Source organism: Drosophila miranda, chromosome 2 (genome assembly GCF_003369915.1).
Source record: "Drosophila miranda strain MSH22 chromosome 2, D.miranda_PacBio2.1, whole genome shotgun sequence".
Taxonomy (NCBI): domain Eukaryota; kingdom Metazoa; phylum Arthropoda; class Insecta; order Diptera; family Drosophilidae; genus Drosophila; species Drosophila miranda.
In genome coordinates, this window is record NC_046675.1 from 23,462,912 (window position 1) to 23,486,663 (window position 23,752).

A 23,752-nucleotide genomic window follows, 5' to 3' on the forward strand; every position below is an offset into this window, starting at 1 on the left:
GCTCTCGAAGCCCCAACGGTTTTGGCGCTCTCAGCGAGAAACAGCAACAGCTGCTGGGGTATGCGTCGCGTGTTTCGGAAGCAACAATCCCATTTCAAATGCTCCACTGCCCGTCAACGGAGCTCCATCCGCTCATTTTGTTACTGTTGGATGAGAACGCGGCGTGTGTGCGTGATTATTACGAGAGCTGCTGTATATTGTATATACCCATCAAACAAAAATCAATTCGAAGGGTAAAGTGCGTGTAGTAAAGTGACAGATCATAGGAGCTTATCATTCGATTAAAGACAATATCAAAAGTGTCCAAGAATGGAGCGCATTCTGAGAGGTGTGATGCGGTATCGTAATACGACGCGCGAGCAAATGGTCAAAGAGTTCCAGAAAGTGCGCGATAATCCAGAGGTGAGGCAAAAGTTTGTAGGTCAAGATTAGAACTAGAACCTATACCCGTGTGCGTGAAATTAGGAAATAACTTTGCTCAGTTTGACATTGAGCATTCACATAAATTGTTAAATAGAGAGGCCCCAGAACATGCTTTTGCCTTGTGCAGGCATATTATCACATATTTGTCTGGCTTGTCAGACAGTCTGCCTCTCTACCCTCTCTAGTACGTTTCTCTCGTCTCACCGTTTTGTTGTAGCTTTATTTTTGGTAAACAAACATTTAAGGCTCTCTACGAACCGGTTGGTTGGCGTTGTCCAGCCCCTACCTCTTTTAATTATTACGTTTTTTACGTTTTATTTTTATATACTTAAGTGATTGTTTTCGTTTCTTTTGGGGTTTGAGTTCGTGCATTTGCGGCCCTGCTAATGTATAAATTAATTTTGTTTCTGTTCTAATTGGAAATGTGGCGAATCATTGTTTTTAAACACGACACGAAAATACCCTATGATTGTTAACTATAGTTAATATTTATCAGAAATAACACAACGATCAAAACTGATTGAACATTCCTTTCCAGTCCATAAAGGCTTTAGTTTATGTTTCAGGAACACGAACACGATAAGATCGTTCTTTATCTACGTTTTAGTTGGCATTATTTGTATTTTTACTACTAGAAAAATAACACTATAAATACATAATTCCCCTCCCATATGTTATATTCCCTGTCAATAGTTTTCCAATGATTTTGAAATTCTCTGGTGAACAGCCTTGAACCGGCCCCTCTGGTGGACACTTTGGCTATCTGCCAAGTGTGTCATAACTAGAGCACAATTGGTTTTGATTTTCCTTTAAATATATTTCACTACGCACGTACCGATATCTGCGCTAACTCCTGATATGTTTTATCTACCAGCCCAAGGCCGTGTTTTTCACCTGCATGGACAGTAGAATGATTCCCACCAGATATACGGACACTCACGTGGGCGATATGTTTGTGGGTATGTTATATACTTGTATACCTCTATATGTTAATAATGTACTAACATACTGCTTGTTTCTCACGGATAAGTGAGGAATGCGGGAAATCTGATACCCCATGCCCAGCACTTTCAGGATGAGTACTTCAGCTGCGAGCCGGCAGCCCTGGAGCTGGGTTGTGTGGTGAACGATATCCGACACATCATTGTATGCGGACACAGTGATTGTAAGGCCATGAATCTGTTGTACCAGCTAAGGGATCCGGAGTTTGCTTCCAAGGTAGAGATTGTCTTAGCTTTCAAATATAAACCTTATAACTGATTTTGTCCTGCCCCCAAATCTAGTTAAATCGACGACTCTCTCCGCTGCGTTCATGGCTCTGCACGCATGCCAACACCAGTCTGGAGAAGTTTCAGGAATGGCACGATGCTGGAATGAAAGATCCCATATTTTTCTCTTCCGAAACGCCCCTTCGTCGTTTCGTGGCCTACATAGACTCGGAGAAAAAGTTCGCCATTGAGGATAAGCTTTCGCAAATCAATACGCTTCAGCAGATGTCGAACATTGCCTCGTATGGCTTCCTTAAGGCGCGCCTGGAGTCACATGATCTCCATATACACGCGCTCTGGTTCGATATCTATACGGGAGACATCTACTACTTTAGTCGCGGAGCCAAGCAGTTCATAGCCGTCGACGAGGACAGCGTGGATCGTCTGTCCGCTGAGGTTCGAAGGTTCTACTCGTAGGCCAGATATACATATGGATTTTCTGGATTATCTGTGATATGTGCAACAAAAAGTTAGGCCTTATATTGCGTACTGCATTTACAAATGACTAATTGTTAGGTTTCTTTTGTATGTATATTTATAAGTGTGTAATTTTTGTGTATATAAACTTACGGCCTACAAAGGTTCAAACTTACAAATCTAAGAAAAATCAACGAAGGAGATGGCTATATTTATATTTATCAGTAAGGGAAGCAGCAAGAGTTTTCGGGGAGGGGGCGGCACCCTGGGCGCTTCGATGTGTGCACAACAACAGACAGTGGGGCATTGTCTTTTGAAACAGAATAAACAGGCAGAGCAGGCACGGGGAAACAGAAAACAACGAATCAGCGCGGCGTCATCAATGGTACTTGTGGCTATGGTGGTTCATGGCACTGTTATTCGGGTTCTCTAGCTCTTCAAAGTGCTTGCGAGCATTCCGTATGTTGACGAGCGTGGCCTCCGAGGGCAGCGTGGGATCAGACATGACCACCATGACGTAGGTGTTGCTCGTGAAAGTGTCGATGAAGGCGGCAAAGGCGCTGTTTCGCACCTCCATCGACTGGAATTTGGCGCCCAGCTTGGAGCAGCTCAACTTGAACTGTTTGATGATGTTCGAGACCTTCTCAAATCGATGCGAGTCACGATTCTTTTTGCTCTGAAAATAGGATATGACCAGAAAGGTTGCCTTCTCGAAGAGCAACACCTCGTCCGCCTCAATCACATTGGCAAAATGCGTTACAGAGTTCTTCAGGGCGGCCACATTGGGTATCAGCATGGTTACAATGGAAGACCAGGCTCTGCAATGATTTAGAGGGTGAATAAAAGTCGTTTTTGTGAAATCTAATTCGCCACCGACTTGTACAATGTTTCGTCCCAGATGCTGGTACGGAAGCAGGTCACATTTCCCGGCCTCGACAAGCGTATGAGGTCCTCTTCGCGCTCTTTGAACACACCCTCGCGGTGTTCTTCGGGCACCAGGTCCATCTTATGGACTAGACAAAAGATTAACGCCTCCGGCGAGTTCTGCAGCAACGCCTCCAGGCAGCTCTGATAGTAGTGGACATCGCGCTCCATCTCCTGGCTCTCCACATCGAACACATAGATGAGCACCTCTACATTGCGAAATATGTTGTCACGCTGCTGCGCAATGTACTGTTTCATAAAGCCTTCCTGGCCGCCACAGTCCCACAGATTAAGGACCAGATTGCCAAGAAACTTCACATGTGAGTGCTCCACATCAACTGCAATTGTCGGATACTATAGTTATATACTGAGATTCGGAATATATACACAGATTACTCACTTGTTGCTCCAAGGCGTGTCGTATCACGGGCTATATAGTTGGCAAAGATAATGGAGCGCATGCTGGTCTTGCCAGAGCCGCTCTTCCCCATCAGCAGCACCTGATTCGAGTAAAATGTGCATTTAATACAAAGCCAGGATCAGTTTACCGTCAAGTACATTACCTTCTTCTTCATTTTGATTTTTATATTTTCAATTCTCACTTCAAATCAACAATAAAAACAAATAGAAGGGCGGGGGTGGGAGGACATATGTCACTCACCGATGACGATAACAGTGACCAGTGTGACCGTAGTACCACAATTTCGTAAAAAAAAACACACTAGTTCTTGTTAGGCGGTACATTTTTAAATTGCGCACTTCTTTTGTTACACAAAATAAATGACAATAAAAAACTGCAAACGATGACTGGCTAGCGGGCCTTCCCCCAAAGAAAACAAAGCTTCGTAACAATTTATAAATTCTAAATGATGTATTCCAATGGGATTATGAGAATAAACCTCTCCTTTCATAACGTAAATTAATGTCATAAGTTTATTTGAATTAAATTCAAAAATCAAATTTCATCTGATCTGTATTCTGTTCAACAATATTCACTGAATTTATTTTTTAATCACTCCAGATCATTCTCACTGGTACGATGCTTTCGCAGCACATGTCGTTTCATATGATGCTTCTCCCTGAAGGACATCACGCAATGGGGACACTTGTAGGGTCGGTCGTCTGTGTGGCGTCTTCGGTGCTTGAAGAGATTTTTGTTATCGGCAAAGGCGTGTTGGCATTCGGGACATTTGTAGGGCTTTTCCCCCGTATGTATGCGAACGTGGATTTTTAGAGTCTGTTTGGAGCGAAATGAAGATGCACAGAAGGCGCAGGTGTGCGGTCTTTCGCCAGTGTGAGAGAGAGTATGGACTCTTAGTGCAGCCTTGTTGTGGAATCCAACCTCGCAGTGCGTGCACTTGTGTGGGCCGGTACCAGGCTTATTAGATTCCTCCTCGGTGTGGCTGAGCATGTGCTCCTTGAGATAGTAGTTATGGGCAAAAGTTTGCGGGCAGTGAGTGCATTTGAAGGGGTGATCCTCCTCCAGCAGGCATTTATGGTTGGTTCTATTTTGGCTTGTGGCAAAGCTCTTCATGCATAGGGGGCATTGATATGGTCGTTTGCTCTTGTGGACACTCATGTGTAGGTCAAGATCCGTCTTAAATAGGAAACGCTGTTCGCAAGTTTGGCAAATGTGGGACCTAGTGTGAATTCTGTGGAGGAAAACAGATACTCTGTAGTCCATGAATCAATTCTGAAATTAAACTCACTTCATATGTTCATCAAGATTTCTTTTACGCTGGAACTGCTTGATGCAGAGGTCGCACTTAAAAGCCTCTTTTTTAGTTTCCTGTAGCTGCTTGCGGGCTCCAGAGGTCAGTCTTTTCTGTCTTTTCTCTTCAACTTCTATTTTTGGAGATTTCTGTTCAACTATTGGCTCCTCCAGCTTCAGCTTGACTTCCGTTTCAGCGTCAAACATATCTTCAACAATGAAACTTTCTTCCTCGAACTCTATCGTATCCAGCATGGGTTCCATCTTGATACTCAGTAATTCCTGATTGGATTGCGTTTGAATCGCCAGATACAATTCCTCGTGACTCTTTTCACATCTTCTCTTGAAGCGATACGAGCATTGGGCATCTAGGATACAGGACATGCATATGTTTTGGGGAAGCTCATCCCCGGGTTCGATCTTTACGTCGGCACATGCCTTCACCATGTCGGCGAGAATCGGTTCCATTTCCCCCTCCCATTGGCGACGCTCACGCTCGTCAAATATGCCGACTAAAGTCACGGAATGCGACCTGCAAATTCGACATAGTTCCTCCATGCTTTTGGCACAAACCACGTTACTTATTGCCTTTAAACATTGAAAAAGATGGCCGTAAAAACTATACTTTTGTTTGTTGATATTTTTTGATCAGTGTGACCGCGGCAGCGATAAAATATACCGTCTGACCCTCAGAAATATACCGTCTCATTTTAAACATATACCGACGAATTATTCATATTCCTCAATTTTGATATTCCATCAAATATTACCAGCTAAATAGACCATTTAGCCTTGCCCACATAGCTTTATACGATTGATGAATCAATTTTCTAGTTGACTGGCCTATTCTAAATACTTGCTTTTATTGGATTTCTATATAACGTTGAAAATGAAAAATAGATTGATTAAATTGACAAAATATACAATAAATATACCGTCAGTTCAATTTTGACCTCAAAAAATACCGAAAAGTATTAAAAATACGTAAATGGTTACCCTGGATCGCGGGCTCATTCCTTGTCTTAACCCACTTAACCCCCCTCTATTCAAACAAGTTAACAACTTTAGTTAAGCTGCTAGCCATACAGTATACATATATATATTTTCCACGGAAAATATTATTATACCGATATACCGTAAGTAATATTCACTAAATACACATTAAATTCAATTTTGACGTCAATATATATATTAATCAATAGATATTTTGTAAGCACTATAAAGCGCGCGTTACGCTTCAGATTTGAATCGTATCCAATTGAATTAAAAATTATAGATTTTCCTTATCACTGTTTGTTGCCATTGAAACATGAACCGTGAAACATGTCGCAACTAATATTTTTGCTGCTGGTTTGCCATGTCTTGCCACATGGATGTGAACAGGCTCAAAAGGTGTTGCTTATATTGTAGGTTCTGTAATTAATATTAACAAGCTACCGTTATCCCCATAGCGCCTAAAAATGACCGTTCTGTACGAGGTTTTGTGTGTGGATTCTGTAAATTATTTGACAAGTTTGTTACCTGTTTTCAAAAAGTTAAACGGATACATTGACCTCCAGTTGGTTCCCTACGGCAAAGCTTCGGTAAGTGAAGTTTATTGTTTATGAACAATTTTCGAAAAGATCTCTCTCTCTCTCTTCCCACCAGAATGAAGGAACAGTTTGCCAACATGGTCCTAAAGAATGTAAGGGAAATAGAATTCAGGATTGTGCTCTTCATACCGACATGACCCAATTAGAAAAATTGAGCTACGTCACTTGTCAGATAACAAACAGAAAATTGGTGACTAAGATAGATACAAAATGCATCAAATCATCGAACATCAAGACGTATATTACTAAATGTATGGGTCGAAATGGCTGGTCGAGGGCATATCAGAAACAATCCGAGAGAATCACCAGGATGTACGAGTTCGATCAAATTCCGGCCATAATATACAATGATGTAGGTACTATCATCATTGAGAATATAGTTTTTATAATGTTTCAACAACTTTTTCAAGGAATTCGATGAAAGTCTACAAGATGAGGCCACTGATAAACTCAAAAAGAGTATATGCAGGGCCATAGTGGAAACTGGAATCGAAGAGCCAACATACTGTTTTTAAAAAAAGCATTAAATTGTATTTTCACGGTAGCCGTGCAACATTGAAATATTGATATACACATCTGTAAAGTTTCAAGGCTCTTTAGTTGCAAACGTTTTTTATTCTTCTAAACATGGGAGGTGTCCGCGTGAATATTATTTTAACGGTCATATTGATATTTTTCATATGGCAAGGCATCAGGTACCACCAGTCGTTGCTGCGAAAATTGTGCGAGCAGAGTCTTTTCCAATTGAAGCAGGTGAGAGGTTATCGATAATAGTCTTGGTATAACGGTCTCGATATACAGCAAAAGGGGATTTACAGAATACGGTTTATCGTGTGCTAAAACAGGTCTTAAAACTGTTTACCATAGTCCCATTGTTAGCTTAAGGTGTGAACACGGGAATATAGTATCTGCTCGAACGAAATAAGCTGACTCAAGAAACCGGCTTGCCAGCGAGAATACTGAAGAGAGACACCCACCGAACATGCTCTGCTGTTGTCTGGTCCGGCTTCTGGTGCTGGCCGAAAATAAGCACCAAATGTGACAAAACTGCGCTCAGTTGTTTAACTAAAATCGAATTCGACGGTCGCATAATATTGGGCTGGGCTTGGCATTCACCTGCAGGCAACCACCGCGCGCACGAACAAATAAACGGTCATTCTCGAACGGAACCCATCGAAGGCCAATCGATTTTCGCTGATATAGCTCAAAATATTTGCCCAACATGCTAAAATTTCCCACTGCCTTGAGCATGAGTTTCCTGCTAGGGGTCATGCTGACCGTTAGCTGCTGGGCTGAACGGGAGGAAAAGCCACGCAATAAACGTCAGGCGGATAAGGTTCTGCTCTAGATGCTATTACCTCTGAAACTCCCATGCAAACATTGATTTCTCACCCATCCCCTTAGCTGCACATCACGTTGCTGTACGAGTCCCTTTGTCCGGATAGCAGGAATTTCATGCACCAACTGGGACCCGTCCACGAGGAGCTGCAACAGTACATGGACATCCAATTGGTGCCGTTCGGCAAGTCCCGGTCCGAGCAGGGCGGCGCCATCTTCCACTGCCAGCATGGACCCGCCGAGTGCGAGGGCAATCGTGTCCAGAGTTGTGTCATCAGCAGCACCGCCAACCAGTCGGCTCAAGTGAAATTCGTTGTCTGCCAGATGTTCGCCTTGGATTCTTCTCGCGCTGATCAGGTATGTGCGATGGTGAAAGCCGCAGCCCAGTGTGTTTGCCCAAATGATTAACAAGCCATTTGCATATCCCAATGTCCCAATGTCCCAACGACCACAGTGTGCCAGCGAGGCTGGTCTCCTCACCGACGTGGACCATTGCGCAGACAGCGAGACTGGCACCAAGCTGCAGCTGCAAGCGGAGCTGGTGACCAAATCATATCAGCCGAGCTTCATTCCCACCATTGTCTACAATGGCGTAAGTACTCTCAATCTTTGATCGGCCGGCCATCGTAATCGAATGGAGCATTTAACTGGTTTCTCGTTTTCGTTTCGATTTCGTATTCCACTTGCAACAGGTATTCAATCAGCAGCTGCAGGACCATTCGCTTCGCGATTTCCGCGGCACGGTATGCCATTTGTTGCGTCAACAAAACTTGCTGCCCAGTGGCTCCCCAGTTTGCCAGTGAAGCCCAGTCCAGTCTAGTAAATGTACATACAATGCAATGTAAAACTGCCACAACTTTGGAATTAAATTAAAAATTCAGAAACTGGTTCTCTCTAAACAAGGTCTTAAACAAGAACATCTTACTTAGGGGACACACATACTCGTATTGAAACAGCGGACACAGACTTTTCAGACAATAATTTATATGGGTACATAAGATACAGTTCATCAATTACAATCCAATCGTGTAATAAATTGGGGCCTATGGCTTCTAGTAATATTTACAATATAAATTCATTAATTTCGATGATGGGATGCGAATTGGGTAAGGATCAAATATATACTCGTATGTATAATATCGTTAGGTCTTTCTCGGACGATGAACCAACAACAAATGACTTATCCGCTACTTGCTAGGTGATAATGGATAATAGACTACAACTAGGAATTAAATTTCTCGCACTTTTTGTATTGTATTTGTATTTACTATGGTTGCTGACGGGGTGGTGCGCAGAAATAACAATTTGTAAACGGGTTTCCTTTGTGTTAAAGCATTCTCTCTCCCTTCCTCTCTCTCTCTCTCTCTGGGGCGGGGACGTGGGGGAATCCACCTTAGACCGCCGTGCCCGAAGCCTTGCCGGCTCCCGTTGCAGCTGTGGCTGCCTTCGCGTTCAGACTGAGCGAACGGCGTGGAGCCGGCTTTGGTGGTATCTGCGGCTTAACGGCGACCTTCACCAGGGACATGGCCATGTGTGGTGGCTCGTTGCTGGCCTGGACAATGCGCTCCTTCACCTGAAACTCCACGTAGCCGCTCTCGTCGCTATCGACCGGCATGTTCTGGTTATTCCTGCCGGCCGGCTTGTCGGCCATATCCAGGTCATCGCTAGTGGAGTCGTCGCTCCGCTTCAGCGTGATGCTGCTGGAACTGCTGTAGTTGGTGGCATCGCTGTTGTTGCGCAGCTGCTGCTCCAGTCTTTGGTAGATCATCATCTGCTCTAGCACCTGCGCCTGCTCCAACTCCGGTCCCTGGTCCTGACCCCTCTTGATGTACTCCTCGTGATTTGCGTTTGTGACTGTGCTGGCCGTCTCGCAGCCGCTGGATATCGAACCCTCATGACTGTCCGGCCCGACAAGGCCCTGCTGTGCCCCGGATCCCGTGCCAGCCGCCGCCGAGGTGCTCGCCGTCGTCGAGCTGGATGCATTGGAGGATATGGAGGACTGGGCCTGATGGCGATACTGAAGGCTGGCCTGATCGCTGGCCCGCTGCTTCCGCATGGAGTGGCCGTGACGGCAGCGACGCCGTCCCAGAGTCATGGCCGGGTACAAGGAGTCGCGCTGACAGCAGGCCCGCATCTCCGGCTCGTTGGTGTCCTCGATCTCGTCGCCCTCCTCCTCGCCAATGGCCTCCTCGATGGCCATCAGCTTGGGCGCCGACTTGGAGCGCTCCAGCGGCGGTCGATAGTTGTTGCCGCCCACGCTCAGCATGATTTTGCGGCGCGGCAGGCTCTGATTGTCGTAGACAGCGTTGGCCAGGCTGAGACGAGCGTTTTGCTTAAGAATTTTCTCTCGCTTAAATTCACGCAAAGCGCTCTCCAGGTTCTCCTGCAAGAATCGAAGAAGGTCAAGTAGAAGATGAGTAAGAGTTTAATTGGAAGAGCAGTAAGGATGACTCACTCGCAAGGTATCGCATATATCCTGGGCTATCTTCTCCTTGCTGCAGAGCACCGCATGGCAGCGCAGCTCGTGCTTCAGCTTCCTGCCCTCGTGGCGGTAGATCCAGCAGAAGACGCGCGGATAGTTCTTTGGGGCACAGCAGTAGGTGATCCTATGGGCCCAGTACTCGGTGAGTCCGTGCTGCCGTGTGGTGGCCTTCAGCCCAGAGGCACACACCTTCAGTCGCATAATCACATCCGGCTTCGTGTGCTGCGTGTAGTTGCGCCACAGCGTATTCAGTTGCTTCTCCACGCAACCCTCACCTGCTGGAGGAACAAAATTAGCTCCGGGACTCGTATGCGGATCGGGAGGAGTACTCACCTTTGGCCCATCCAGTTAGCACGTTGCCCAGGTACGACACCTTGAACTCCGGATCGGGTGTGCTGATATCCACGCTGTGTGTGCGCTTCCACAACTTGCCCAGGCTGCGGGTCAGCGTGCGCATGGCCTTCGAGCTGCTCATCTGATCCTGCTGCTCCTGGTTACTGCTGCTCTGGCGGCCCACGTGCTCCTGCCGGCTGCCATACTGCAGATCCCGCGAGTCCGTCGTGAGGGTAACCACATTTGTGACCCTCACTGTCTCGTTGTCCCCCCCGCCGGCGATGTCGCCATCCTCTTTGGACACCCGCTTGAAGCGCTCCAGATAGGGTCCTGCCCGGCCCCGTCGGCCACTGTACGTGTTGAACTTGCACCCCTCGAGGCGCTTTTGCTCCTGCTTCTCGAACTTCTTGGCATTGTAGGTGTTGCCCAGCAATCGGGCCAGGCTGTTGCTCTTCACGAACTTGTTAGTGTTGGTGTTGCTGTTGGCAACATTTGGTTCGTTGTTTGGTGTAATTGTTGTTGGTGTGATTTTTGGTGCGATTGTTAGTGTTGCTTTGGTGTTAATCACCGCTTGACTGACGCTCCTCAGATCCTCGTACTCATTGTTATTGTTGTGCGGTGCCACAATAAAGTCCACCTCATCAGAGCCGACCGTCTCCCTTGCGGGGGGTTCCATTGTTTTCAACTTTCTGTTGCTATTCTCCATTATGATTTCGGTTGTTGTAACTATATATCATTCGGATCAAAATCCGTTTGTATCCACCAACATGTCAAAATTTGACAGATCTGAAAGGCAATAGAAAAAAGGAGTATATGTTTAGTATAGTTCGAATTTTTCAAAAGTGAAATTTAGGAAAGGAATTATAAGATTTTAATTTTATAAAATAAAAAACTATTCAAAATAAATTAATTTAATAATTTAAATATTACTAAAATCAGAAGCATATCTTAGTTGATATATGGAAAAAAACATTTTTTTAATTAATTTACTAATTAATTCATTAATTCATATTTTAAGCTTTTATGATAAAAATTGAAAATAAAAATCAGTTTTTAATCTTTGAAATAAAAGTATAAAATGCTTATTATTTGTATTAAAATAAATATTAAAAACAAACAAAATTTTTTAATTTTTATACCCGATACTCAAAATGAGTATTGGGGTATATTAGATTTGTGGTAAAAGTGGATGTGTGTAACGTCCAGAAGGAATCGTTTCCGACCCCATAAAGTATATATATTCTTGATCAGCATCAATAGCCGAGTCGATTGAGCCCTGTCTGTCCGTCCGTCTGTCCGTCCGTCTGTCCGTCCGTCCGTCCGTCCGTCCGTCCGTCCGTCCCCTTCAGCGCCTAGTGGTCAAAGACTATAAGAGCTAGAGTAACGATGTTTTGGATCCAGATTTCTGTGATATATCACTGCTACAAAAATATTTCAAAACTTCGCCCCGCCCACTTCCGCCCCCACAATAGACGAAAATCTGTGGCATCCACATTTTTAAAGATACGATAAAACCAAAAACGCAGAATCGTAGAGGATGACTATATGTTCTCGAATGTAAGATCTCAACCAGATCGTATAGTTATTATAGCCAGAATCAAGAAAACAATTTTATTCGTTCTCGCTCTGTCTCTCTCTAACACACAGGTTTCATGGTCGGTTTTGCCAATTGCAAAATATGAGTTCAAGGATCTCAGAACCTATAAGAGCCAGAGCAACCAAATTTGGTATCCATACTCCTAATATATCGGACCTTGACCGTTTTGTGTCCAAATTTCGCCACACCCCCTTCCGCCCCCGCAAAGGACGAAAATCTGGGGATATTCAAAAATCTCAGAGACTATTAAGGCTAGAGTAACCAAATTTGGTATCCGCACTCCTGTTAGATCTTACTATAAAACGTGTATCTCAAAGTTTCGCCCCACCCCCTTCCGCCCACACAAAGGACGAAAATCTGTTGTATCCACAATATTGCACATTCGAGAAAACTAAAAACGCAGAATCATAGATAATGACCATATCTATCAGACTGCTGAATCTGGATCAGATCCTTTTTATAGCCAAAAGGAACAAATCAATTTGCAGTGGCTACGCAGCGCCCGACGTCACGCTCAGACTGATTTTCTGTCTCTCTCGCACGCACTCTTTGTCGTGTCGTTTAATATTAGCGGCGTCTGCCGGAGGAGAGCCATACTGACTTAGTATCGGGTATAAATGTAGAGTTGCGGTCTCCGCAGCAACTCACAACGTTACTATTCATGTAAAACTAGATTAAGTTGCCACGAAAGGTAGCAGTAAACTTGTCTAAAATAAAATAAAAATTTTCCACATAAAAAAAAGATCATACTTTCAAAAAGGTAATTAAAATAAACGGAACTCCAATAGAATATAAATATATTAAAATAAATTACCCAATTACGTGTTGTAACTCTCATTTTGTTCACACAATTTAAAGGTAAAAGGCGAACACACACTTTCACTCCTCATAAGGCACCAATTCACACCCAATTTGAAGATTTGGCGAGTACTTGCACCGAAAGGCGAGTGTCAACCACGATTGTAATAATAAATTACCGCATAATTAACACTCCTTCTCCGGCAGCTGTAAACAGTCTTCTGTCTTCTGTATTTTGCTGTGTTTTTTTTCTCACAGCATCTTACAATATGCAAATATTTTTCGCTATTATAATTACCTTTTTTTGCCACACGACTTTGTCAGGGGTTCGTAAGTACTACCTATGTACTTTTTCGCATTATTCAGATAGCAAATTGTTTGCTAAACAGCTAGTTAAGGATGCAACTACAACGAGTATCCAAGAGTGATTTAAACGCCTGAAAGGCCCTGCTTAAGTGTCGCAAATTATGGAACAACAAAGGCAGATGTTTTGGTTGCATTTTCTGTATGGAATATACCTGCGAATACCAGTGGCTGTAATTGTCTGTGGACTAACACGAGAATGGGGCTACACTTCTGTGTGTGAGACACTGTGGCTAGAACTGAGGTCTCTGAAAGGTAATTTTTTTAGCTAGCAAATCGTACGCGGTATTTGTAGAGGCCAGGGCATATAGGTATTTTTCAGATGTCTGTGACAGACAGAGGAAGACTTTTCCGAACCTTCTAGAAACTGGTTCTCTCGGCCGCCCGTCTTAAACAAGAACATCTTACTTAGGGGACACACATACTCGTATTGAAACAACGGACACAGACTTTTCAGACAATAATTTATATGGGTACATAAGATACAGTTCATCAATTACAATCCAATCGTGTAATAAATTGGTGCCTATGGCTTCTAGTAATATTTACAATATAAATTCATTAATTTCGATGATGGGATGCGAATTGGGTAAGGATCAAATATATACTCGTATGTATAATATCGTTAGGTCTTTCTCGGACGATGAACCAACAACAAATGACTTATCCGCTACTTGCTAGGTGATAATGGATAATAGACTACAACTAGGAATTAAATTTCTCGCACTTTTTGTATTGTATTTGTATTTACTATGGTTGCTGACGGGGTGGTGCGCAGAAATAACAATTTGTAAACGGGTTTCCTTTGTGTTAAAGCATTCTCTCTTCCTTCCTCTCTCTCACTCTCTCTCTCTCTCTGGCGCGGGGACGTGGGGGAATCCACCTTAGACCGCCGTGCCCGAAGCCTTGCCGGCTCCCGTTACAGCTGTGGCTGCCTTCGCGTTCAGACTGAGCGAACGGCGTGGAGCCGGCTTTGGTGGTATCTGCGGCTTAACGGCGACCTTCACCAGGGACATGGCAATGTGTGGTGGCTCGTTGCTGGCCTGGACAATGCGCTCCTTCTCCTGAAACTCCACGTAGCCGCTCTCATCGCTATCAGAGCCATCGTCCGGCATGTTCTGGTTATTCCTGCCGGCCGGCTTGTCGGCCATATCCAGGTCATCGCTAGTGGAGTCGTCGCTCCGCTTCAGCGTGATGCTGCTGGAACTGCTGTAGTTGGTGGCATCGCTGTTGTTGCGCAGCTGCTGCTCCAGTCTTTGGTAGATCATCATCTGCTCTAGCACCTGCGCCTGCTCCAACTCCGGTCCCTGGTCCTGACCCCTCTTGATGTACTCCTCGTGATTTGCGTTTGTGACTGTGCTGGCCGTCTCGCAGCCGCTGGATATCGAACCCTCATCACTGTCCGGCCCGACAAGGCCCTGCTGTGCCTCGGATCCCGTGCCAGCCGCCGCCGAGGTGCTCGCCGTCGTCGAGCTGGATGCATTGGAGGATATGGAGGACTGGGCCTGATGGCGATACTGAAGGCTGGCCTGATCGCTGGCCCGCAGCTTCCGCATGGAGCTGCGATGTAGCATTGTCAGCATCGCTGCATGCCGGAAATAGTGATCATCCGCATCGTCCAAAAAGTCCTCCTCGCCATCGCTGCAGACGCCACTGCGACGCATGGCAGGCACATCGTGATCTTCCGTGTCGTAGTCAGCCTGGGGATCGGCGCTGGGATCGCTGTTGATGGTGGGCAGCAGACTCAGCGGCTCTCCATCCTCCTCCTCATCGACCTTCAGCTCGCTGAGGCTGACCATGCTCTGGCTGCTGGTCTTGTGGAGCTGCATGTCAAAGTACGGCAACAGCTCGTTGCTCAATGTCGTGTCGAACTTCAGCAGCTTCTCAAAGTCGTCCGAGTCGGAGCCATCGTTGATGGCCGCTGGGCAAATGATGTTGGCCTCCTCCTTGGGCGATTCCAGCTCCTGCTGATGGGAACAGCAAGGGACCTGGATCTTGCCAGTGCGTCGTATCGAGTGGCCGCGACGGCAGCGACGCCGTCCCAGAGTCATGGCCGGGTACAAGGAGTCGCGCTGACAGCAGGCCCGCATCTCCGGCTCGTTGGTGTCCTCGATCTCGTCGCCCTCCTCCTCGCCAATGGCCTCCTCGATGGCCATCAGCTTGGGCGCCGACTTGGAGCGCTCCAGCGGCGGTCGATAGTTGTTGCCGCCCACGCTCAGCATGATTTTGCGGCGCGGCAGGCTCGGATTGTCGTAGACAGCGTTGGCCAGGCTGAGACGAGCGTTTTGCTTAAGAATTTTCTCTCGCTTAAATTCACGCAAAGCGCTCTCCAGGTTCTCCTGCAAGAATCGAAGAAGGTCAAGTAGAAGATGAGTAAGAGTTTAATTGGAAGAGCAGTAAGGATGACTCACTCGCAAGGTATCGCATATATCCTGGGCTATCTTCTCCTTGCTGCAGAGCACCGCATGGCAGCGCAGCTCGTGCTTCAGCTTCCTGCCCTCGTGGCGGTAGATCCAGCAGAAGACGCGCGGATAGTTCTTTGGGGCACAGCAGTAGGTGATCCTATGGGCCCAGTACTCGGTGAGTCCGTGCTGCCGTGTGGTGGCCTTCAGCCCAGAGGCACACACCTTCAGTCGCATAATCACATCCGGCTTCGTGTGCTGCGTGTAGTTGCGCCACAGCGTATTCAGTTGCTTCTCCACGCAACCCTCACCTGCTGGAGGAACAAAATTAGCTCCGGGACTCGTATGCGGATCGGGAGGAGTACTCACCTTTGGCCCATCCAGTTAGCACGTTGCCCAGGTACGACACCTTGAACTCCGGATCGGGTGTGCTGATATCCACGCTGTGTGTGCGCTTCCACAACTTGCCCAGGCTGCGGGTCAGCGTGCGCATGGCCTTCGAGCTGCTCATCTGATCCTGCTGCTCCTGGTTACTGCTGCTCTGGCGGCCCACGTGCTCCTGCCGGCTGCCATACTGCAGATCCCGCGAGTCCGTCGTGAGGGTAACCACATTTGTGACCCTCACTGTCTCGTTGTCCCCCCCGCCGGCGATGTCGCCATCCTCTTTGGACACCCGCTTGAAGCGCTCCAGATAGGGTCCTGCCCGGCCCCGTCGGCCACTGTACGTGTTGAACTTGCACCCCTCGAGGCGCTTTTGCTCCTGCTTCTCGAACTTCTTGGCATTGTAGGTGTTGCCCAGCAATCGGGCCAGGCTGTTGCTCTTCACGAACTTGTGCTGTCGCGGCGGTGTTCCAATGGGAACTAGTGGCATTGGTGTGGGTGTGGGTGGTAGGCTAGCCCTGGACTCCTTGGCCTTGGTCTCCTCCTTCGATTTTTTGCTGCTGCTGCTGCCAAAGTGGAACAGTGTGCGCCGCTCCTTGGACTTCTTCAGTGTGTTGTTAGTGTTGGTGTTGCTGTTGGTGTTGCTGTTGGCAACATTTGGTTCGTTGTTTGGTGTAATTGTTGTTGGTGTGATTGTTGGTGCGATTGTTAGTGTTGCTTTGGTGTTAATCACCGCTTGACTGACGCTCCTCAGATCCTCGTACTCATTGTTATTGTTGTGCGGTGCCACAATAAAGTCCACCTCATCAGAGCCGACCGTCTCCGTTGCGGGGGGTTCCATTGTTTTCAACTTTCTGTTGCTGTTCTCCATTATGATTTCGGTTGTTGTAACTATATATTATTCGGATCAAAATCCGTTTGTATCCACCAACATGTCAAAATTTGACAGATCTGAAAGGCAATAGAAAAAAGGAGTATATGTTTAGTATAATTCGAATTTTTCAAAAGTGAAATTTAGGAAAGGAATTATAAGATTTTAATTTTATAAAATAAAAAACTATTCAAAATAAATTAATTTAATAATTTAAATATTACTAAAATCAGAAGCATATCTTAGTTGATATATGGAAAAAAACATTTTTTTAATTAATTTACTAATTAATTCATTAATTCATATTTTAAGCTTTTATGATAAAAATTGAAAATAAAAATCAGTTTTTAATCTTTGAAATAAAAGTATAAAATGCTTATTATTTGTATTAAAATAAATATTAAAAACGAACACAATTTTTTAATTTTTAAAATTGCAATTAAAATTTTTTTTTTAGCCATAAACGGTCTTCCGAAAAGTGATATATATATATATGATCTACTATTCATGTAAAACTAGATTAAGTTGCCACGAAAGGTAGCAGTAAACTTGTCTAAAATAAAATAAAAATTTTCCACATAAAAAAAAGATCATACTTTCAAAAAGGTAATTAAAATAAACGGAACTCCAATAGAATATAAATATATTAAAATAAATTACCCAATTACGTGTTGTAACTCTCATTTTGTTCACAGAAGTTAAAGGTAAAAGGCGAACACACACTTTCACTCCTCATAAGGCACCAATTCACACCCAATTTGAAGATTTGGCGAGTACTTGCACCGAAAGGCGAGTTTCAACCACGATTGTAATAATAAATTACCGCATAATTAACACTCCTTCTCCGGCAGCTGTATTCAGATAGTAAATTGTTTGCTAAACAGCTAGTTAAGGATGCAACTACAACGAGTATCCAAGAGTGATTTAAACGCCTGAAAGGCCCTGCTTAAGTGTCGCAAATTATGGAACAACAAAGGCAGATGTTTTGGTTGCATTTTCTATATGGAATATACCTGCGAATACCAGTGGCTGTAATTGTCTGTGGACTAACACGAAAATGGGGCTACACTTCTGTGTATGAGACACTGTGGCTAGAACTGAGGTCTGTGGAAGGTAATTTTTGTGCGCGGTATTTGTAGAGAGGCCAGGGCATATCGGTATTTTTCAGATGTCTGTGACAGACAGAGGAAGACTTTTCCGAACCTTCTAGATAGTCTAACGACTTCTTGCTTCTATTACACCATTTCTCCAAGATTTTATCTTATAAAAAACCACACCTGAAAGACACACAAAACACATCGCTGCTCGACAACAGTCTCTCCGATAAGGGTGTTGTTTATGTTAAACTGTTGCCAAATTTCTCCTTTGACTATACATATTTATAAACATTATAGTTTAGGTATCCTCTAGTCGTATCCTCCAGCCATTTTGGTTTGATTTCCACTTGAACCACTTAATCATATTTGTACTGGGGTCTATCTTCAATTGGAAACACTAGCTTCTGGCACCATTCTACACGGTCATGCCTATCATTGTGTGTTACGGATACGGTGGTCTAGGTCTAATCTAAATCTGATCGGAGGGGCCTGCTACCTGCATGCGACAACTGGTCTGTGGCTGTGTGGCTCTGTGGGTTATCTAATCATGTTCGCAATTTTCTGTTCTGTTTTCGTGTGATATACTCTGATTTTTATGACCAACTATAAAGCTGAAAAGAAATCGTGCTCGTGATTTAGAAATATAAATATTAAGGCTTGGAATTTATGGTAATTTATGGCTGACTGGCTAGCTGGCTAGCAATTGCAGCAGCGGCAGAAAAAAGCCAATTCCATAGGAAGTTGATACCCTCTCGGACTCAGCCTCAACTTCGGGCTCGGACAAAAGGCAGGTCTATGGCCATATCATTAGTAATAAAAGTATGGGTATGTGTGTTGTTTCTTTCTATGCAATGACCTTGAGTGTCTGCAGGTGTCTTTGGGGAGTCAATAAAGTAGCTGGCTTTCACTTTTTTGCTGTTCAAGTCTTCGTCTTCGATGGGGACTTCGACTTCGACATCGACCACAACATCCATTTATGCTTTGTTGTACTATGTAAATGTCAACGTATGCGGGCGGTTGCCATCTCCATTCATAGATACACTCGTCGCAAACATAATCATACACACACACACACATATATGAGAAAGCCCAGTAGTTGGTATCCCACACATCCCATTCCCATCCCTTGGGGCCATTGACATCGACTGCTGTCGCTCTTTCTGTCGTCTTTCTTTTCGTTTTCTCCACACCATGATCACCATCGTGATGAAAAAAGAAGGCAAAGAAAGCGCGCTGAATTTGTAAGAAAATTTAAACAAAAAACAAAAACTAAATAATTGTTTTGTATGGAGCCCTGCCCTGCACTGCCCTGCCCTGCACTGCCCTACCTCATTCCTCAGCCCAGCCATTATCATTTATGCCTTTTCCTCGGTTTTCTTCCACCTTTTTTGTATTCTACTTCCCCCCGGGTGTCCATAATTGCAAAGTTTTGTACAGTGCGTGAGCGCGCATTTTAAAAACCTCAACTGACATTAAATTAACGAAAAAAAACGTGTATACAAAATAAATAGACAGTCAAACGTCTATAGTTCGAACTGAGGTTTTTACGATCGAACTTCTATAAAAATCAAGATCTATTAAAGAAAGATGTGAAAGATGAGCTATAGATTGGGAATAGCTATTATAATCGGAAGTAAAACTCTTAGAGGGATAGATCTCTGCTAGAATTATAATTATTTATAATTGTAATGATTCATAACGACTAAAAGATACCTAATGGGACCCCTTTGATGGATAATTTCCATTAAGAATGAACTATCCATTATCCATTAGCTTGAAAAGCAAGTTCAGATATTTATATAAATTTAGTAGTAGAATTTTTTTACAGATTTTCCTCAACCGAAAGACTCCCCAAGTCGATTTTTACCTCCTAACAGACGCTCCACTGTACTTTTCATACAAAAATGAGCGCTCGTTTAAAAGAATAATGCAAAAGGCGTAATGAGGAAGTGTTTGCCATGTGGACGACAGTTTTGTGTGCAAAATTTTAATCAAATCACGACAGGAGCGTTTCAAAGCGCCCAAGGGTCTGAAAAAAGACGAAATTTGATGCGAGATGGAGAGAGAAATTTAACAACTTCCTTTCGCGTTGCTGGAGAACTTTATCGCGTTTCAATAAATACCATTTAATGATCGAAACAGATGCCAATCATTAACAAAGACTTTTACTTATGTCAGCATTTGATTTGTGCACATTTTTAGCTACTTTTTTCGAAATGCTACCTCTTGATTGATCATCATATCATATAATAATGGTAAACGCTTTCAACTTATATTATACGGATGTTTCTATTTCTGTTTCTGTTTCGGGCAATCTTTTGTCCAGCTTTGAATGCAAACAATGGCTGGGGAGACAAACTGCCAAGTCATTTATCAAAAGTGTATATTTTTAAGCATTTTCTGTTCATATTTGTAGCTTGTTAACAGCTAAATTTGGGTTCCAGAGAGCTCCAGTGTGTGTGTTCCCAGGCTGCTTAAAATGCAAAACCACAACCAAGTTATTTGTTTAGATTGAAAACACTCGAGCCACTCGAGAGTTCTCAATAGAGGCCAGGCCAGGCCAGGCCCGGCCAGACCAGGCCAGGCATCTGAGAATGCAATTTATTATTGTTAAGACCTGGCTCTTAGCGGCGCTCGCTCAGGGACCCGCAGAGATACAAAGATACAGAGATACTCAGGTGCAGGCGGCCGATTGCCTGGGCATAAACTGTGTCAACAGCAAATTTCGAAAAAGTTGATTCTAATGTTTACTCAAAAGAGCAGAGAAATATCAATTTAGCCGTGGCTCTAGCTCTAAGCCTGGCTCGGTGTGTGGCTGCCAGTGTCAGGTTAAATAAATCGTAAATCGAAAATTCTGATCGGGGGCTCAGCCGCAGCCTCAGCTTCAGAGCTCCGGACCCCAGACAAGGCCCGGCGGCTCCAAAGAATGTCTCAAAATAAATACGAAAAAAAGTGACTCGCAACTAAATTAAACAGTTTCGCAATTCGTATTCGTACGTATACTTTTTGTTTGTTTGTTTGTTGTGTGTGTGTTTTTTTTTTGGGCATGTGTGTCATGTGCCCCACTCGGAGTAGAGATCGGGCGAGACACAGAGGAGTTACAAAGAGAGTAAGGCGCAAAGGAAGTCAACGTGCGAACGCATTGGAATGCATTTAATTGAATGATTGAATAAACTATAATGTATGCCATAAATTTGTATGGAAGTGATTGGCAAACAGACACACCGCACCGCACCACACCACACCTCAAAAGGAGCCCAGCCAGAACCCCAGCAGCATCATTAGCATTACCATTACCATTATTGTTATTATTGTCGTTCGTTAGAGAGAAATCAAGTGCGGGGTTTTGTGGTGGCAAAGATTAGGCACATATTTGGCAGCCCTTTTCCCGAGTACTTAAATCTGTACCTTTTGAGTAACGTGGGAATGTGTTGGGCTGTGCTCCCTTGCAGGTAGCTGAATGGGAAATTCAGAGTATTACAACTGCTTAATCTTCTTAGGTTTTACCACCTACGGTCGTACAAATCCCTTTTCGAAGGCGTTTATGTAGAAATCGTTTGTTGACTTTAGTTGTTTTTAAATGATTTCTTAGGAGTCTGCCTGGGTTAGACCAAGAGATGGATAGAGATGTTGTGTGCCCTCCACTCTTTACTGCTAAGCAACTCTGTGAGAGTTCCTTTATATCCTTCGTCTCCACTTCTGTAAGAAGCTTGCACTTCCCCCGCACTTTAATCGAATGTTTTAGACCGTGTTATTCATATAATTTTACCCCTATGGTATCACACATGTACAATCTACTAAGATTATCTCCTCCCGTACGTAACCTTCAGCCGTAACTCCGTAACTTAAAATTCAGTTCTCATCACAAAACAAAGAAATAAATGACATTGTCTTTTGGTTTTGGTTTTGGCTTGTCTTTTCTTTTACTTTTATTTGCGCTGTGCCAAAATTCACTTGAATTCTCCTTACCTAATCCCCAGACATTAACAATTAATAGTGTTAACGAAAAAAACCCCGCAATTTGCTTTAATTTCTTTTTATAGACCGAAATAAAGCAAATTGTCCCATAAAAAACAAAGCAGAAACAATTTTTGGCAGAAAGAACAAAACGTGGAGTGAAATAATATCATGGCAAATATTTGTTATAGTGTTGGTCGGACGTCAGAGAGGTCCAGGAAGATTTACGAGAGTACTATGTTTCGGTTTAATGAGGTCAGGGGCTGCAGGGAAGGGTGTGCTGCGACTGGGGAGCCTTAATGGGAGCTCAAAAGTTGATCCAACACAATGCTGCGGCTGCTGTTGGTGGGTTAATTGAGTTGAAGTAGCCGCAGCAGGTTTTTTGTTTTACAAATTATATATATGTACGAGTATATACTATATATATATTTTGTTTGCCTGCGTAATTCTCTTTTGAATACTCTTTTCGGAGGGTACACTCTTTGGTCCCATCAGGAATGTCAATTCTTACTACTAAGCTACACTGGGAGAGAGAGAGAGAATAACGTTATAATGCTTTCAGTGATTCTATCAAAAAATCGTATATCCAAAGATTCAAGGGCTAATATCGGAGGCATATATTAATTCAAAATCGTATTACCATTCCATGAGGGTACAAAACTTTCTAGTAATTATGTGTCAAAGGCTTAGAGCTTATTAGTAATAAGAGTACATGAACCCTTTACTGTTCGCCTATTCAAGAGCAGTAGTGTATTGGAACTTCGTTCCTCTAAAAAAAAGAGCACCTTTCATACATTTTGTTTTGTATTATAATTTCTTGGCTCTTTTTGAAAGTGAATGCCTTGACATCATTTTGTTTACAATTTATATTGTATTTTTAATATTTCGCTTATGTTTTTGCTTAAGTCCAGTAAAATATACCGCCAGAGTCCTACGAATACCCAAAGCCTGATGAACAGTTCCAGTACGATCCACAGATCATTTACCATAAAAATTCTCGTTTGATGGGCTCGTGGACTTATCTTGGATTAAGTCAGAGGTATTATCCACACCCTGTGCTTTGTAATACTGCTTATAAAAACGGCTATGACAGGCAATCGTGGGATGGTCTTCATTGGCTTTAGATGTCTATCCATTCGTGGTTACAGCACCATGATCTGCACTGTCGAGATCTATTTTCAATTGATGTTTTAATGAATCATATTCGCTGCTAAATACAACTGGATTAACTGGATCCCCTCGAATACATCGAATTCTCAGCTATAATTTATGCGTATTCATATTTTTTTTGCAAAACAAAAACAAAAAACCTTTTAAGAAGACAAACAATAAAGATCTGTGGAGAATTATCCACCAAAGACAAAGCCAATATTTATGCATGGGCAATTTTTTAATTAAAGTGCCTCGCGGCCTCTACGCGAATGTGTCTCTGGGAGAAAGTTAAGCTCTGCGGAGATCTTTTTTTTCTAATTATTATTAGAGATTAGAGCTATGCACATAGCTGAGAAATGCGCAGAAACACTCGTAGTTCCCATACAAATTTTTCGCCGCTTGTTTTGTGTATTTTGCCGCCAGTCCCAACGTCACAATGGGGCACTTGTGGGCGTGCCATGTAAATGGTTTGTCATCTTCGTCTCCCCCTTGCTGGGCCCCAAACAATTTATTGGTTAATAGAAAAAAATGCCGTCTAAGCGGGTTAATTAAGCAATGGCTGAAATGAAAAACATGCTAAAAGCCCCGACAAAATGATGCCTAATGTGTGTGTGTTTCTAGGCGTCGAAACAATGGATACCCTGGC

The 23,752-nt window shown here is 43.8% G+C and overlaps 7 protein-coding genes across 9 annotated transcripts in view; 3 read left to right on the forward strand and 4 right to left on the reverse strand.

Moving 5' to 3' along the window:
• The first annotated feature begins 90 nt into the window (after positions 1-90).
• On the forward strand, positions 91-2,298 carry LOC108157104 (beta carbonic anhydrase 1). Its single transcript, XM_017288978.2, has 4 exons — positions 91-402; positions 1,298-1,382; positions 1,454-1,641; positions 1,707-2,298. Exons 1-4 carry the CDS (start codon positions 310-312, stop codon positions 2,106-2,108), a joined length of 768 nt encoding a protein of 255 aa, XP_017144467.1. The 5' UTR covers positions 91-309; the 3' UTR covers positions 2,109-2,298.
• LOC108157103 (ras-related GTP-binding protein A) lies at positions 2,209-3,707 on the reverse strand. Its single transcript, XM_017288977.2, has 4 exons — positions 3,596-3,707; positions 3,433-3,532; positions 2,986-3,370; positions 2,209-2,926 (listed from the first exon to the last, which is right to left on the reverse strand). Exons 1-4 carry the CDS (start codon positions 3,605-3,607, stop codon positions 2,488-2,490), a joined length of 936 nt encoding a protein of 311 aa, XP_017144466.1. The 5' UTR covers positions 3,608-3,707; the 3' UTR covers positions 2,209-2,487.
• Positions 3,708-3,947: 240 nt separating this feature from the next.
• LOC108154131 (zinc finger protein 664) lies at positions 3,948-5,405 on the reverse strand. Its single transcript, XM_017284265.2, has 2 exons — positions 4,742-5,405; positions 3,948-4,684 (listed from the first exon to the last, which is right to left on the reverse strand). Exons 1-2 carry the CDS (start codon positions 5,299-5,301, stop codon positions 4,045-4,047), a joined length of 1,200 nt encoding a protein of 399 aa, XP_017139754.1. The 5' UTR covers positions 5,302-5,405; the 3' UTR covers positions 3,948-4,044.
• A 624-nt stretch (positions 5,406-6,029) lies between these two features.
• Positions 6,030-6,942, forward strand: LOC108154140 (GILT-like protein 1). The gene is made up of 4 exons (XM_017284277.2): positions 6,030-6,135; positions 6,195-6,326; positions 6,391-6,687; positions 6,746-6,942. Exons 1-4 carry the CDS (start codon positions 6,067-6,069, stop codon positions 6,848-6,850), a joined length of 603 nt encoding a protein of 200 aa, XP_017139766.1. The 5' UTR covers positions 6,030-6,066; the 3' UTR covers positions 6,851-6,942.
• Positions 6,943-6,947: 5 nt separating this feature from the next.
• On the forward strand, positions 6,948-8,572 carry LOC108154139 (gamma-interferon-inducible lysosomal thiol reductase). 2 transcript variants are annotated; one of them, XM_017284275.2, is made up of 4 exons: positions 6,948-7,088; positions 7,740-8,030; positions 8,128-8,265; positions 8,366-8,572. In XM_017284275.2, exons 1-4 carry the CDS (start codon positions 6,963-6,965, stop codon positions 8,474-8,476), a joined length of 666 nt encoding a protein of 221 aa, XP_017139764.1. In that variant the 5' UTR covers positions 6,948-6,962; the 3' UTR covers positions 8,477-8,572. The 2 variants fall into 2 exon arrangements, with proteins under 2 accessions (XP_017139764.1, XP_017139765.1); XM_017284276.2 differs by lacking the exon at positions 6,948-7,088 and adding an exon at positions 7,378-7,671.
• Positions 8,573-8,637: 65 nt separating this feature from the next.
• Positions 8,638-11,252, reverse strand: LOC117187357. Its single transcript, XM_033389850.1, has 3 exons — positions 10,489-11,252; positions 10,129-10,430; positions 8,638-10,056 (listed from the first exon to the last, which is right to left on the reverse strand). Exons 1-3 carry the CDS (start codon positions 11,192-11,194, stop codon positions 9,067-9,069), a joined length of 1,998 nt encoding a protein of 665 aa, XP_033245741.1. The 5' UTR covers positions 11,195-11,252; the 3' UTR covers positions 8,638-9,066.
• Positions 11,253-13,692: 2,440 nt separating this feature from the next.
• Positions 13,693-23,752, reverse strand: part of LOC108154122 — a 40,861-nt gene continuing 30,801 nt past the window's right edge. Inside the window, exons 3-5 of one of the 2 annotated variants that reach the window (XM_017284253.2) lie at positions 16,018-16,980; positions 15,658-15,959; positions 13,693-15,585 (exon numbers count right to left, since the gene is read on the reverse strand). In XM_017284253.2, the coding sequence (XP_017139742.2) occupies positions 14,131-15,585; positions 15,658-15,959; positions 16,018-16,900 (2,640 nt within the window). In that variant the 5' untranslated portion in view covers positions 16,901-16,980 and the 3' untranslated portion in view covers positions 13,693-14,130. Of the gene's footprint in view, positions 15,586-15,657; positions 15,963-16,017; positions 16,981-23,752 lie in introns of both variants that reach the window. The other variant, XM_033389849.1, reaches the window with a different exon arrangement.